This window comes from Monodon monoceros, unplaced genomic scaffold (genome assembly GCF_005190385.1).
Source record: "Monodon monoceros isolate NGI ecotype Baffin Bay Population unplaced genomic scaffold, NGI_Narwhal_1 Super_Scaffold_18, whole genome shotgun sequence".
Classification (NCBI taxonomy): Eukaryota; Metazoa; Chordata; class Mammalia; order Artiodactyla; family Monodontidae; genus Monodon; species Monodon monoceros.
This window is the reverse complement of record NW_021703774.1, coordinates 165225243-165237676: the sequence shown is the minus strand read 5'-3', so window position 1 is coordinate 165237676 and position 12434 is coordinate 165225243. Positions and strand designations below refer to the sequence as shown.

Sequence of the window (12434 nt, the reverse complement as noted above, 5' to 3'; positions counted from 1 at the left end):
AAGACCCTTGTAGGGTCCCCATCAGGATGAAGCCCAAGCCCCGGGGGCACATAGGGCCTCCCTGTCTCACCTCCTTCTGCCCCCACCACCCCTAACTCACTCCAGCTTCAACTCAGGGCGGCTGCTTCTCCAAACACCCCCTGCACCTTTGTGCCACATTAGGTGTGCCCTGTGCCTCAAATGCCACCCCTGAGGCATCTTCGTGCAAACCTTATTCAGGTGTCCCCTCTTCTGAGAAGCCCTCCCCGACCACACTGCAGACCACACAGTGAAAATCGCCACACGTGCCATGTGTTTTCTGTGTGCGCGACACCAGGCTCCCGCCTCTGTAGGCGTCGTCTCATTTGACCCTCACAACAAGCTTCTCGAGATTCTATCACCCACTGTATAGATGAGAAGCTGAGGCACAGAGAGGTTAACCTCAGCCTAGGTGGCAGAGCTGGGAAGTGGTGGAGGCGGACGGGAACCCAAGCAGTGACTACACAGAACCTGGTTCTACCTGCTCCAGAACCTGCCTCCCCGGGCCTCGTGTACCTGCCTGACCCTGGACTGAGAGCCCCTTGAAGGCCAAGGCGACATCCCATCTATGCTTGCATCCTGGTGCCCAGCACGTAGTAGTTGCTCAGTTAATGTTTGAACAGTGGACTGTGGGGCCCGAAGGGGGCTGAACCCCTGGCCGTGGGGCTGACTCTGTCATGGAGGTGAGCCTGACAGTAATCTCATCTACAGAGGTGAGAACCAAGGCTCAGAGATGTTAAGCGACTTGCACAAAGCTGCAGAGCAAGTGAGGAAAGCCCGGCCCCGCAGGCGCCCCAGGGTGTGTTTGGGGTGGCTTGTCCCTAGGGGGAGCACATCTTCCATCAGGGAGGAACTGGAGGCTCGGCTGCGACCTGGGGAAAGCCTGCATCGCCTGCCCTGAGCTCCTGAAGCCTGCAGGCCTGGCCCCTCAAAAACCAGGCAGGGATCTGGTGGCACCTGTGCTGCTTCGTAAGCTGAGCCCTGCCACCTGGCTGACCCGAGCACCGTCCCTGCCCCGCTGCTCCTGGAGAGGCTCAGCCACAGCAGGAGAAGACCTGGGTGGGGCTCAGGAAGAATCTATGGGCACCTCCACCCCTGCGCGCAGGGCATAGCTCCCTCCCGCCCCACATGGGGTCCCACCACCCCCTGGGCTCAGGTGCTTACCGGGCAAGCACCTCCTGCTGGTCCACAGTGGGCAGTAGGTCATCGGTCAGCACTGCCACCTCCATACTGTCCCTTCTCGCAGTTGTCTTGGCCAGCAGAGACTGATGCTGAGCCTCCAAGGCCACCTGGGCTTCACGCTCGGCTCCCACACCGGGCTCTGCTGCCAACCCCACCTCCTCGGTCACTCCCGGGCCCAGGTCAGCCTCCTGAGCACAGAGAGACCCAGGTGGAGGCGGGAGGCCGACTCCTGGACACGAGCTCACAGCGGCCTCGATCCCAGACGGGGGCAGCCCGGCCCCTGGCAGTCTGGGACGGATCACTTCTGGCTCGGGCACACCCAGTTATACAAAAATGCACCATTTCCACCAACATCCCCCCAAAACGGTCCCCCAGCTCCCTCTCCCACCCCTCACCATCCAGGCTACACACAGCAGCCAGCGGGATTTTCTTAAAATATAAATTGATCCTTCACAGCTTCCCATCACATTTGCAGTAAAATCCAGTTTCTTCCATGGGCTGCCGCACCCTCCGTGCCCGCTCCCTGCCTTCTCCCCACAACCCCATCCATACTGCCACTTCTCTGACCTCCTTTTCTGTCACTGAGAAAGTCAAGATCTTTCCAACCCCAGGACTCTGACACTTGCTGACCCCTGGTTGGTGCTCCCCCCAGCGCCTTCTTCCTGCTTCGGTCCCATCTCAATGTCACCTGCCGGCCGCGGCGTCCCAACCTCCCTGTCTCCCATCTCCTAAGGACCTGCAGCGCCGGCTCCTACCCAGAGATCAGGTCCAGAAGCCGGCAGATCGCTTTCCCTCTCCACAAATGTGGGCAGATTTAAAGCCTTCCTCCCAGTGCCCTTGGCCGGTTGTGTCCTCTGAAGCAGAAGGGAAAACAAGGGTGGGGTCTGAGGGCAGCAGAGCTCAAAACGGGTCCCCCACCCCCGGGGGGGGGGTCCCCTGATGGTGCCTGCGGGGCCCCCAGCCCCTGCTCTGCGGCCCTCGTCCACCGCACATGCTGGGCCTCTGTGCTTTAGACAAGGGCTCCACGGCTGAGGAAAGTTTGAAAATCGCTGTGGATCAGTGGCCTCTTATTGACAAATCGACAAAAAGAGAGGTGACGGCTCCTCTGATTTGCACGCTGCTTTGAGATGGGGATGAGCTGGGGGAGGGCTGGGGTTGTTGTCCTTGGTTTTTTCTGGTTTTGTTTTTGTTAGTTATTTATTTATTTGGCTGCACTGGGTCTTAGTTGTGGCCCGTGGGATCTTCACTGCCACGTGCAGGACCTTCGTTGCGGCGTGCGGGATCTAGTTCCCCGACCAGGGATCGAACCCGAGCCCCCTGCATTGGGAGCGCAGAGTCTTAACCACTGGACCACCAGGGAAGTCCCTGTTGTTCCAGTTTTACGAGTGAGGAAACTGAGGCCAGAGAGGGAGGAGACAAGCGGAAGCATCCGGGAAGAATCAGGCCCCTGGAAATGCCCCCGCCTGTCAGTACTCACAGTCCTGGGCAGGAGGTGGTCGGCCGCCTCAGCTTCAGACCTGAGGTCACCAGGCTCCAGCAGATCTGTCCGGGAGGGGTGCTTGCAGGAGAACAGGGGCAGGGGGAAGAGGAGTGGTTGGGCCAGAATCATCTTTTGCTGCCCTGCCCTGCCCCTTCAGCTCCCCACCTGCTCACCAACCCCACCACCTCTTCCTGAGGGAAGGAGGGGAGACTAGATGAGGGGGGAGAACAGGGGAGAGAGGAAATGGGGGAGAGAGGAGAGACACTGCTATGTTGCAGGAGCGTTACCTGCATGACCTCACGTGACGCATGTGTCAGCATCCCCATTTTATAGATGAGGAAACTGAGGCCCAGAAAGGTGACTGGACAAGGTCACACAACTGAGTGAGTGGTAGAGCTAGGATCTGAGCCCAGGTCTGATTCAAAGGGCTGCGGTCTTTATACCCACACAATCACACATACGGGAAGGGAAGGGAAGGGAAGGACAAAGGGAAGAAGAGAGAAAAAAAGATTTTTAAACATAAAAACAGAGGGTTGAAAAGGGAGAAGGCACTGGACAAAGGGGCAGGATGGAGGAAGAGCTGCATCTCAGGATTCCTGGGTAGCCCCTGAAAGGTAGCTGGATTCTCACAGAGCCCCCTCCCCGACAAGAGCATGAGGGTTGACCAAGGCCACCTCCAGCTCTTTCAGGCCTGGAGCTCAGTGTAACCATGGCAACCAGCAAACTCCCTGCACAGATGTCCCTCCGTCAGCAAAACAGGTGCCCAGCTGGCATCGCCTGGGATCTCAATCCCAACCTTCCTACTGATTTACAGAGCATTAGACAGAGCCTCTCTTTCCCAGACCCCTGAACAGCTGAGCTGTCGCCACGCCAGAGACACCGCAGAGATGGTGCCGGCGGTGCCGGAGCAGCAGAGGTTAGACGTCTGCACATGCCCCATGACCTCTGTGCCCCAGCTGAGCTCTGCCCCCATGGCATCCTGCATGACATCAGCTACCTGCGTGGTGACCTTGGGTACGTCCGCCTGGGGCACGTCCAGCCCGGCCCCCGTGGAAGAGAGCCTGGCCAGCTTGGCTTCCACGGCAAGTGGGTTGTGCAGGCCCGGAAGTAGCTCCAGGGCCCTCAGGTGGGGCTCTTCTCCCTGGAGGAAGGGCTCCTCCTCCCACAGGGGCTCCGTGGCCTCCCGGCTGACATCCTCATCTAGGAAGTGTCCACTCGGGGCCTCCACCTCGGGCACAGGGACCTCCAGGCTGGAGGGCTCCCTGGGCCCAGGGAAAGCCGTGGAGATGAAATTTTCTTCGAGCGTGGAAGACTCATCGGACCCAAGAGAAACCTCCGACTTGGAGGCCTCCACCTCGGGCAGTTCCTCAAACCTGGAAGAAACCTCAGTCTTGAAGACACCCTCACTGGGCAGGGTGTCAGGCATGGAGCAGATCTCGGGTTTCACGGCCATCTTGTACTGGAAAGTAGGTGAGTACTCAGAACTGCTGGCGAACTCAGCCCTGGACATGACCTCGGCCTTGTAGAGGACTTCTGCCTTCAGGACAGCCTCTGCAAATAGAGACCTTCCTTTAGCTTTTTACAGGGTGGACAGGCGGGACCCTTCCCTGGAAGCTGGCCCCAAGCTCACCATCTCCGAGAGACCAGCTTAAGAGTCAGAGCCTCCCAGGCCCCTAAATACTGGCTTCCCATCTCTGCCCGTCTGCGCATCAGAACTCAAGCCCTGTCTCCTTCTACCTCTTCCAGGAAGCCTTCTCTGACCAGCTCCACGATCTTTCCATTCTCTGGCCTCCCCAGCCAGCCATTATATGCTGGGCTCTTACCACTCCGCCTAGGGTCTGCTCTTAGTACATAAACTGACTTCCCTGCAGGTATTATTGTCTCCAAGGCAGAGAGCTCCCAATCAGCAGGCTCCGCACCCAAGACCCTCGGGGCCTCGCCGGGGTCTCAGGGCCCTTGTCCACAGGATAAGCTAGAGCCGTGGGATATAATGAATGCTGTGGATGGATATTAGCGAGACCAAATAAAATCCCTTGGAGGCCTGATATTCAAAGTGGACTGGAGGGAACACTCCCAAGGACAGAAAGTGCTAGAATCTGCCCTTCCCTCTTCTTCCAGGTCTACACCAAAAGGGGCATCTCCCTGCCATCTGGGATGGGAGATGATCGCACAGGCCTTCTGCTCCCAGCTCATGGGCAGTAGACCACCTCCTTTACATCCCAACCTCTTCTTTGTCACCGTGTCCTGGGCTCCCCTGAGAGAGTCCTGATGTCCCCTTTGCTGAAAGAGACAATCACTCCCTAGCTCATGGCCTGAACTTCTCCAAGCCTGAGTCTGCACACCTGCATTGTGAGGATGCGGTGAGTCCCAACTCACTGAGGGAGTTCTGGAGAAGCACCTACCTACCCAGTACCTGGCACACGCAATGCCCAATAAACGGTACCAATGATATGAACATATTGCCATCATTACGAGGTGGATGTTACAGTAACTGAGTATTAGGAAGTCTTGGGCTGCCTGGCAGCACACGTGTCTGAAAGATAGTGGTGGGATGGAACGTTCTAGAATGTCAAATAGAAGATAAAAATTTCCAGGAAGGTAAAAGTTCTTGCTAATGATTAAATGCTTATTTGGGGACGTGGTTGCTTTGGTAACAAATGGTCTCAAAGGTGAAAAGAGACTGTAGAAAATGTAGAAACTGGGGGAAAGGACTTATCCATAAAACATGGGTGATATGTTACAGCTCTAAGTCAACCTTGGGCGGCGATCCAGCCTGTGGCCAAGGCATCACGAGGCAGTGCTGTGGGTAAGAATACTGGCTCTGGAATCAGACTGCTGGGTTCAAGTCCTGGCTCCACTTTACCAGCTGTGTGACCATGGACAAGTTACTTACCCTCTCTGGGCCTCAGTTTCCTCATCTACAAAGTGAGGGTGACTGTGGTGCCTGCCTTGCTGGGCTGTTGTGAGGACTAAATAGAACTGAGCCTGGTGCATGGAAAGTGCTCTATAATGTCAGTCAGAGGGGTGAGGAGGAGAGCAGGCTGGCCTCCCTCCCGACAGCTTTGGGGGGCGGGGGCCCACCTGTCTCCTTGCGCAGGTTCTCCTCCAGTGTGGACAGCTTCACATCGTACGAGTTGCGCATGGCAGTGATGTCCTCCTCCAGACGGGCCCTGGACTCCTGCTCTGCCTCATAGTCGGCCCTCAGCCGGGCCAGGCGCTCTTCGTACTCCTGGCAGAGGCGGGGGAATAACAAGAGGGGCAGCATTTACCACCACTTCAAAACGCAGCTTTCAGTAATCCTCTCTTGTCATTCAAACAATCCAGAAAATACAAATAAGCCAAAAGAACAAAATTGAAATTACCTCCTCAGCACTAGGATGATTCCTGGCTGGTGAAGACCCTTCTGCACTTTTCTCTATACATTTTTAACGGGCTAATAGTATGCGTACCTGTCTGTAATCTATTTTTTCCACAAAGCAATAGATCATGAACACCTTTCTGCATCAACAAATATGTTTTAACCAAATAGTCCTCAAGCCATCAAAGACAAAATGTACTTTTATGCGTCTGCTTCTCTCTCCAACTTTGTCATTACCACCAGCTCTCGTCTGACCTGGTTCCCCACCTCCACTCTTGCTCCAAACCTTTCTCCACGTGGCAGCTACGCATCCATAGATCATGTTTCAATGGCTTCCCATGTTGGAGGATAAAAATCTAACCTCCTCAACTTGACCTCCAGTCCCCAGTGATCTGGACAGCCCACTCCATCTTTGCCACTCTTGGGCACGCCAGGTGCTTTCCACTCCTAGACACGCCCACTCCCCCCCAGCCTCAGGGCCTTTGCCCTCACTCCCTGGTAAGCTCATCCCTTCAGGCCTCGGCTTGGGAACAACCTCTCAGAGAGGCCTTCCCTGGTTACCCTCTCAGAAGATCACCACCACCGCTCTCTGTCACTTCGCTTATTTCTTCTTAGCCTGGATCATAAGTTCCATCATTCTCTGCATTTATTTGACTATAGATTAACCGTCCAGCTTCCCCACCAGAGAACACGCATCCTCCCATCTTGCAGCTTCGGTGCCTAGCAGAGAGGAGGGACTCGGGGAATCGCCGCTGAATCAGCAAGTGCATGAAGCAGAACTGCTAGGCAGGCTGTTCAGGTGTCTAATATGCGTGCCCCACAGGGAGGGCCGGGCCTTTATGAACTAATGTTCGTCTGTGGCCCGCTGTCTTCTGGAGCTGCTCCTGACAGAGGGGCCTGCAGCGGCAGTAAGCCAGAGGGGTGCGACAGGGTTAAAGATGGGAGAGCCCCTGCACACGCCCACCCCTCCAGATCCCCCAGGAAGTACAGAACCAGCACAGACTCCTACAACAGCACAGATGGCAACAGCACAGACGGCAAGACCTGGGCTCTCGGGGTGGAAGAGGAGACAGACCACCATTAGAATTTAATGTTTTCTGGGACTTCCCTGCTAGTCCCGTGGTTAAGACTCTGCGCTCCCAATGCAGGGGGCCTGGGTTCGATCCCTGGTTAGGGAACTAGATCCCTCATGCCGCAACTAAAGAGCCCACGTGCTGCAACTAAAGATCCCGCACATGGCAACGAAGATCCTGAGTGCCGCAGCTAAGACCCGGCGCAGCCAAATAAATAAATATATTTTTTTAATGTAACGGTTTATGCAGCACAGTTGAGATGCATTGAGCCTCAGGGCAATACCTGTAATGTTACTGAGACCCAGGGAGGGTCCAGACTTGCCCAGAACCACGCAGCTCTCTGATGGCCTCACGGAGACCTGCAGCCCACGCCCCGCCTGCTTTCTCCTGCCCCTGCGCCCACCCTCGCCTTCCTCCTCATCCAGCTGGGATCCCAGCGCCCAGCGCTACATCCATCCCTCAGCAAGCACCCCTGACTCCCTCACTTCAGCATCCGCCCCTACTCCCTCCAGCACAGCCCTGACCCCAGTTAAACCCAGGCCTAGGCCCAGTGGCACCTACACCCCCGCAAGACCTGGCTGGAGATGCACACGTGGGCCCGCACACACGGCAGCACCGGCTTCCTTTCTCACCTGTAAATGTGTGACCCCGAATCTCAGAAGGACCTCTAAGTGGTGTCCCACCCTTTCCTAGTCCTTCCACCTTCCCTCTCTCCGAAACCCTCCGCTCCCCCCATTTCCTGTCTGGTCCTCCACAGAGAGCCCTGAAGAGGGCAGAGGTGAACTCCCTCACCCTCCCTCTGCCCGAAAGCTCTGTGTCCTCTTGTGACGGAGGACAAACCATCCAAAGCCGAACCCCCCGTAGGAGGACTCTGCTCTTTCAGTCCCCCTCCCTCCTATACCTCGGATTTCTCCCTCGGTACTAGATCGTTCCCTACAATCCACAAAACATGCTCTACTACTTCCTTTTTTTTTTGCCACACCATGTAGCTTGCGGGATCTTAGTTCCCCAACCAGGGATCCAACCCACGCCCTGGCAGCGGAATCCTAACCACTGGACCACCAGCGAATTCCCATGCTACTTTCAATATTAAAAACAATAAAACTCCGCCTTGGGCCCACCTGCGCCTCTGGCTCCAGCGCCCAGCGCCTAGTAGGTGCTCAGAAAATGCTTGTTGATGACTGAATGGGGTAGGGGGGCTAGAGCGCAAACCCAGACCTCCGAGCCCTGGCTGGCAGCTGTTACACAGCCCAGCCTCTTCCAGCAGCAGGAAAGCCGCCTTATACCCACTCTAGAGATGAGGAAACAGCCTTGGAGAGCTTAAACAACCTGCCCGGGCACAGAGCCTGTAAGAACTGGACTCACAGAATGTAAAAGCTGGATGAGCCCTAGGAATCTTCTAGCCCAAATCCCCTGGTGCAGCTAGAGACGGAAGCCCACGGAGTCAAAGCTGCAGCCCGTGGCTGAGCCGACTCCTGGCCCGGCAGCCTCTCTGTTACACACAGGGGCCACCTCCCTCATCCTCAGCATCCTGACTGGCTCAGGAATGGAAAGGAAAGCACAGTTTAGGCACACAGAGAGTCTTAAGTGGAAGAACAAACGGGAGGGAGGACAGACCCCCTCAACTCTTCCTCTGAGTGTGGCTCACAGAAGAAACTCCAAGGCCATAAAATAGACTTGGTGGTGGCAGCGCCAGGGGACAGTGGTCTGACACAGCGTCCACTAGGCTGCCCTTGAGGAGGAGGCAGGTGACCCCCATCCCCAGAGCAGAAGGACCCTCCAATCACTGGCTACTCCAGCAGCCGGCCCAGAACAGCGTTCTTCTCCCTTATGACCACTAGGGGGCGACAGCGCCCTGCATATCATACAGCCAGGAGGCCCGCCCACCCAACCGGGCTTCCTCAGGGAGGAGGCTTCCATCCCAGCCCCCGGCCAGCCCGCCCCCCCCCCCCCCCACGCCCCCCTCGCCCCACGCCCCCCTTCCCCGTACTGCTTAGTGACCAACTTCCACCTGTCCCTATGAGATTCCAAAACACACCCTGAAGCGCAACCTCTCTCATCCTGTGGGCTTGTGCTCAGCCATCCCCAAAGGCCCCCACCTCCCGGGACCTCCCCACCCCGCCCCGGGGAGCCAGGCCCAGGGCTCCAGAGCTAGCCTGCCGCTGTCCCAGGAGCTCCCAGAGCAGCAGAGGAAAAGGCAGAATGAGCGGCTGAGTTCCCAGAACCTTGACGGGGCCCGGATGGGGCCGTCCAGGAGCTACAGTTGAGCCTCTCCCCAAATAGTAAAAGCCTCCACCTGTCATGGGCAGCACTTGGGGGCTCTTTGGTCGATTCTTCCCAGCCCTCCAGCCCACAGGACTGAGATTCCCCCAGGCCTTACCCCGTCTGCCTCCCAGAGGCTGGGCCTCAGGCCCCCCGCAGCCTGCCCAGGGCTGCTCCCATCTGAGGTCATAGTTGAGTGGCAGAGGCCCAGGTGCAGACACATCCAGGCCCCAGTCTCCGCAGAGCTGTTCTTCCCTGGCATTAGGTTTTTCACCAGGAGGAAGCCAGTGCCCTACTTAAAGGGATCATCGAATGTCAAACCCCACCACATGCTCAGGTCTCAGAATGCAGCCCTCTAATGGCAGGAACCTCCGGAAATCAACAGAGCCTGAAGTTGGGATGGAGCCTAAGCCAGGGGTAGGAGGCGCTGCGTGTCTGGCTGTGTAAGTGCCCCCGGGGTCAGCTCCGCATCTGTAAATCAGGGTGCTACCTACCCCGCTGGGTCCCAGTGTGCTGGAAGCCACAGTTGTGGGAGGACCCAGGTGCCCCGAGGTGACAGCTTTTGCTGGGAGGCTAACGCCCCACTTATCTACCGGTAAAGTCAAGTGGGTGCCCAGGGGTCCCCACGGCCCACCCAGGCTGCCTGCTCTCAGCCCAGAGCCCTTCTGCCCTGACCTCTTCGCCGAGGCACTGGCCATCCCTACTGCCAGGGATGCCCTCTCCATTGCCATCAATCCACAGCCAGCCCTTCATGCAGTACAGACGAGAGATGGCACCCCTGCAGACGCCCACAGCCCTCTCTGTTCTGTGCACAGAGGCACCGACGGGGGACGGACTGTACTCTGGAGTCAGGAAACCGAGTTCAAATCCCGGCTTAGACTCTCCTTGGCTGTGTGACCTTGGGCAGGTCATGGCACCTCTCTGAGCCTCAGCTTTCTGAGCTCCAGAGGGAGATTGGAGTACCAACCCCAACGTGATGGTGGCGGGGAAATGGTATCGTTCTGGAGACGGTCTCCTGCTGGGCCCCACCTGCCTGCCCCTTCTCCACCTGCCCAGGGTCTCACCTCCCGGATCAGCTGCTTCTCAGCCTCCGTGTCGTGCTGGATCACAGATGGGGGCAACAGCTTCTCTTCAGTCTGGACGGGGTTTGGGGGAACCTGATTGTTCAGCAGGGCTGGGAGAAAAGCAGAAATGAGGGGCTAAGACTAAGGTGCACATGGTTTGCAGGAACTAAGCAAAAATCCGTAAAAAGGCAACTGCGTGCTCATTCAAAAAAGACCTCAAAGTACTGAACTTATTTCAAGCATGTCTCTGTGTAAGATGCTCATATACTCATCCAACAAGTATTTCTTGAGCACCTACATGTTCCAGGGCCTGGGGGTTTGGCACTAAACAAAACAGACAAGACTCCACACACACATTGTTTTCAACTGGGGGAGAAAGGTAAGCAAAATGCATAACATGTTAACAAGGTGATATTTTCTAAGAGAAGGAAAGCAGGGAGGGTGCTGAGAAATAAGGATCAGGGGGAAGGGCTGCAATTTTAATAGTGTGGACAGGAAAGACCTCTTAGACAAGGTGGGAGGAAAGCAGTTATTTGAAGGAAGTGAGGGAGCGGGGCAGGCAGAGATCCTGGGGACAGACAGAAAGGAATGGTGAGTGCAAAGGTCCTGTGGCAGGCAGGGGCTGTGACTGTTCCAGGAACAGCCGGGAGGCCACTGAGGCTGGATCAGAGTGAGCGAGGGAGAGTACAAGCAAAGAGCAGAGCAGGTCAGAGAGGGAAACTCGCAAGCCGTGGCGAGGGCTTTAGCTTCAACTCTGGGTTAAACCAGGCCATTGGAGGGTTTGGGCAGGGCAGCGAAAGGACTTGTATTTGAACAGGAGCTCCCTGGTTGCTGTGTGGAGAATGTACTGGAGGGACAATGGCACAGATTCTGGACCTGCTTTAAAGGTAGAGACAACAGGATCTACTGCTGGATTGGATTGAGGTTTGAGCAAAAGTGAGAAGCCCAGCATGACCCCAAGGTTTCTGGCTTGAACACCTGGAAGAAGAGAGGTGTCACTGGCTGGGGACAGCTGCAGGACAAGCAGGTCTGGGAAAGGTCGAGAGTTCAGTGTCCAATATGTTAAGTTTGGAATGACAATTAGATAGCTGGCCAGATGGCCAAGTCTGGAAATCAGATGACATGGTTTATCAATCAGGTTTGGGTTTTATTTCCTGATGTTTTTGACATCCTGGGGGACTTGATGGCCAGGAAGAGACTGCCCCTCCCAGGGCCAGCCAATTCCTAGAGGGAGTAAACAGCTTGTCCGGAGGAGCAACCCTTTCATGTGCAAACCAACCAATTCCGAATCCACACCCACCTCTATCTAACTCTCCCACACAGCCAGTATTTCCCCTGCCCAAAGTCAACCGGGGCCAGGACCAGACAAGCAGGGACAGCCCTTATGCCCCAATCCTGTCAGGCTTACTCAAGCTAGCCAGTCCTGAGCTGTTCTTCCTGCACGGCTGTGTCTTTCCACCAAAACCCGGATAAAGGCTCTGGCCGGGGGGGCTGTCCCTCGCTCCTCTCTGCCTCCTGACCCACACTGGCGCTTCCCCCTGTGGCCCTGCATGGCGTGCCTCTCATTTCCAGGGTAAATGAGTAACATTACCCTTTCTTTCAATGACATTGACCTGTGTCACCACTCAGTCACCTTTATAAATTAAGACCTGGACACGCATCACACAGCCAGGCTGTGAGAATCATGAGCACGGAGGTGGTGTTTAAAGATGTGAGAACAGGGCTTCCCTGGTGGCGCAGTGGTTAAGAATCCGCCTGCCAATGCAGGGGACACGGGTTCGAGCCCTGGTCCGGGAAGATCCCGCATGCCGTGGAGCAACTAAGCCCGTGTGCCACAACTGCTGAGCCTGTGCTCTAGAGCCCGCGAACCACAACTACTGAGCCCGCCTGCCACAGCTACTGAAGCCCACGCGCCTAGAGCACCTAGGCGTGCCTAGAGCCCACAACAAGAGAAGCCACCACAATAAGAAGCCCGCGCACTGCAACGAAGACCCAAT

The 12434-nt window shown here is 56.5% G+C and overlaps 1 protein-coding gene across 2 annotated transcripts in view; it reads right to left on the bottom strand.

Moving 5' to 3' along the window:
* KIF17 (kinesin family member 17) overlaps positions 1 to 12434 on the bottom strand; it is a 46973-nt gene that overhangs the window by 16267 nt on the left and 18272 nt on the right. For both annotated transcript variants that reach the window (XM_029229417.1, XM_029229418.1), the window contains exons 6-10: positions 10438 to 10547; positions 5762 to 5909; positions 3678 to 4231; positions 2678 to 2758; positions 1183 to 1388 (exon numbers count right to left, since the gene is read on the bottom strand). In XM_029229417.1, the coding sequence (XP_029085250.1) occupies positions 1183 to 1388; positions 2678 to 2758; positions 3678 to 4231; positions 5762 to 5909; positions 10438 to 10547 (1099 nt within the window). The remainder of the gene's footprint in view (positions 1 to 1182; positions 1389 to 2677; positions 2759 to 3677; positions 4232 to 5761; positions 5910 to 10437; positions 10548 to 12434) is intronic.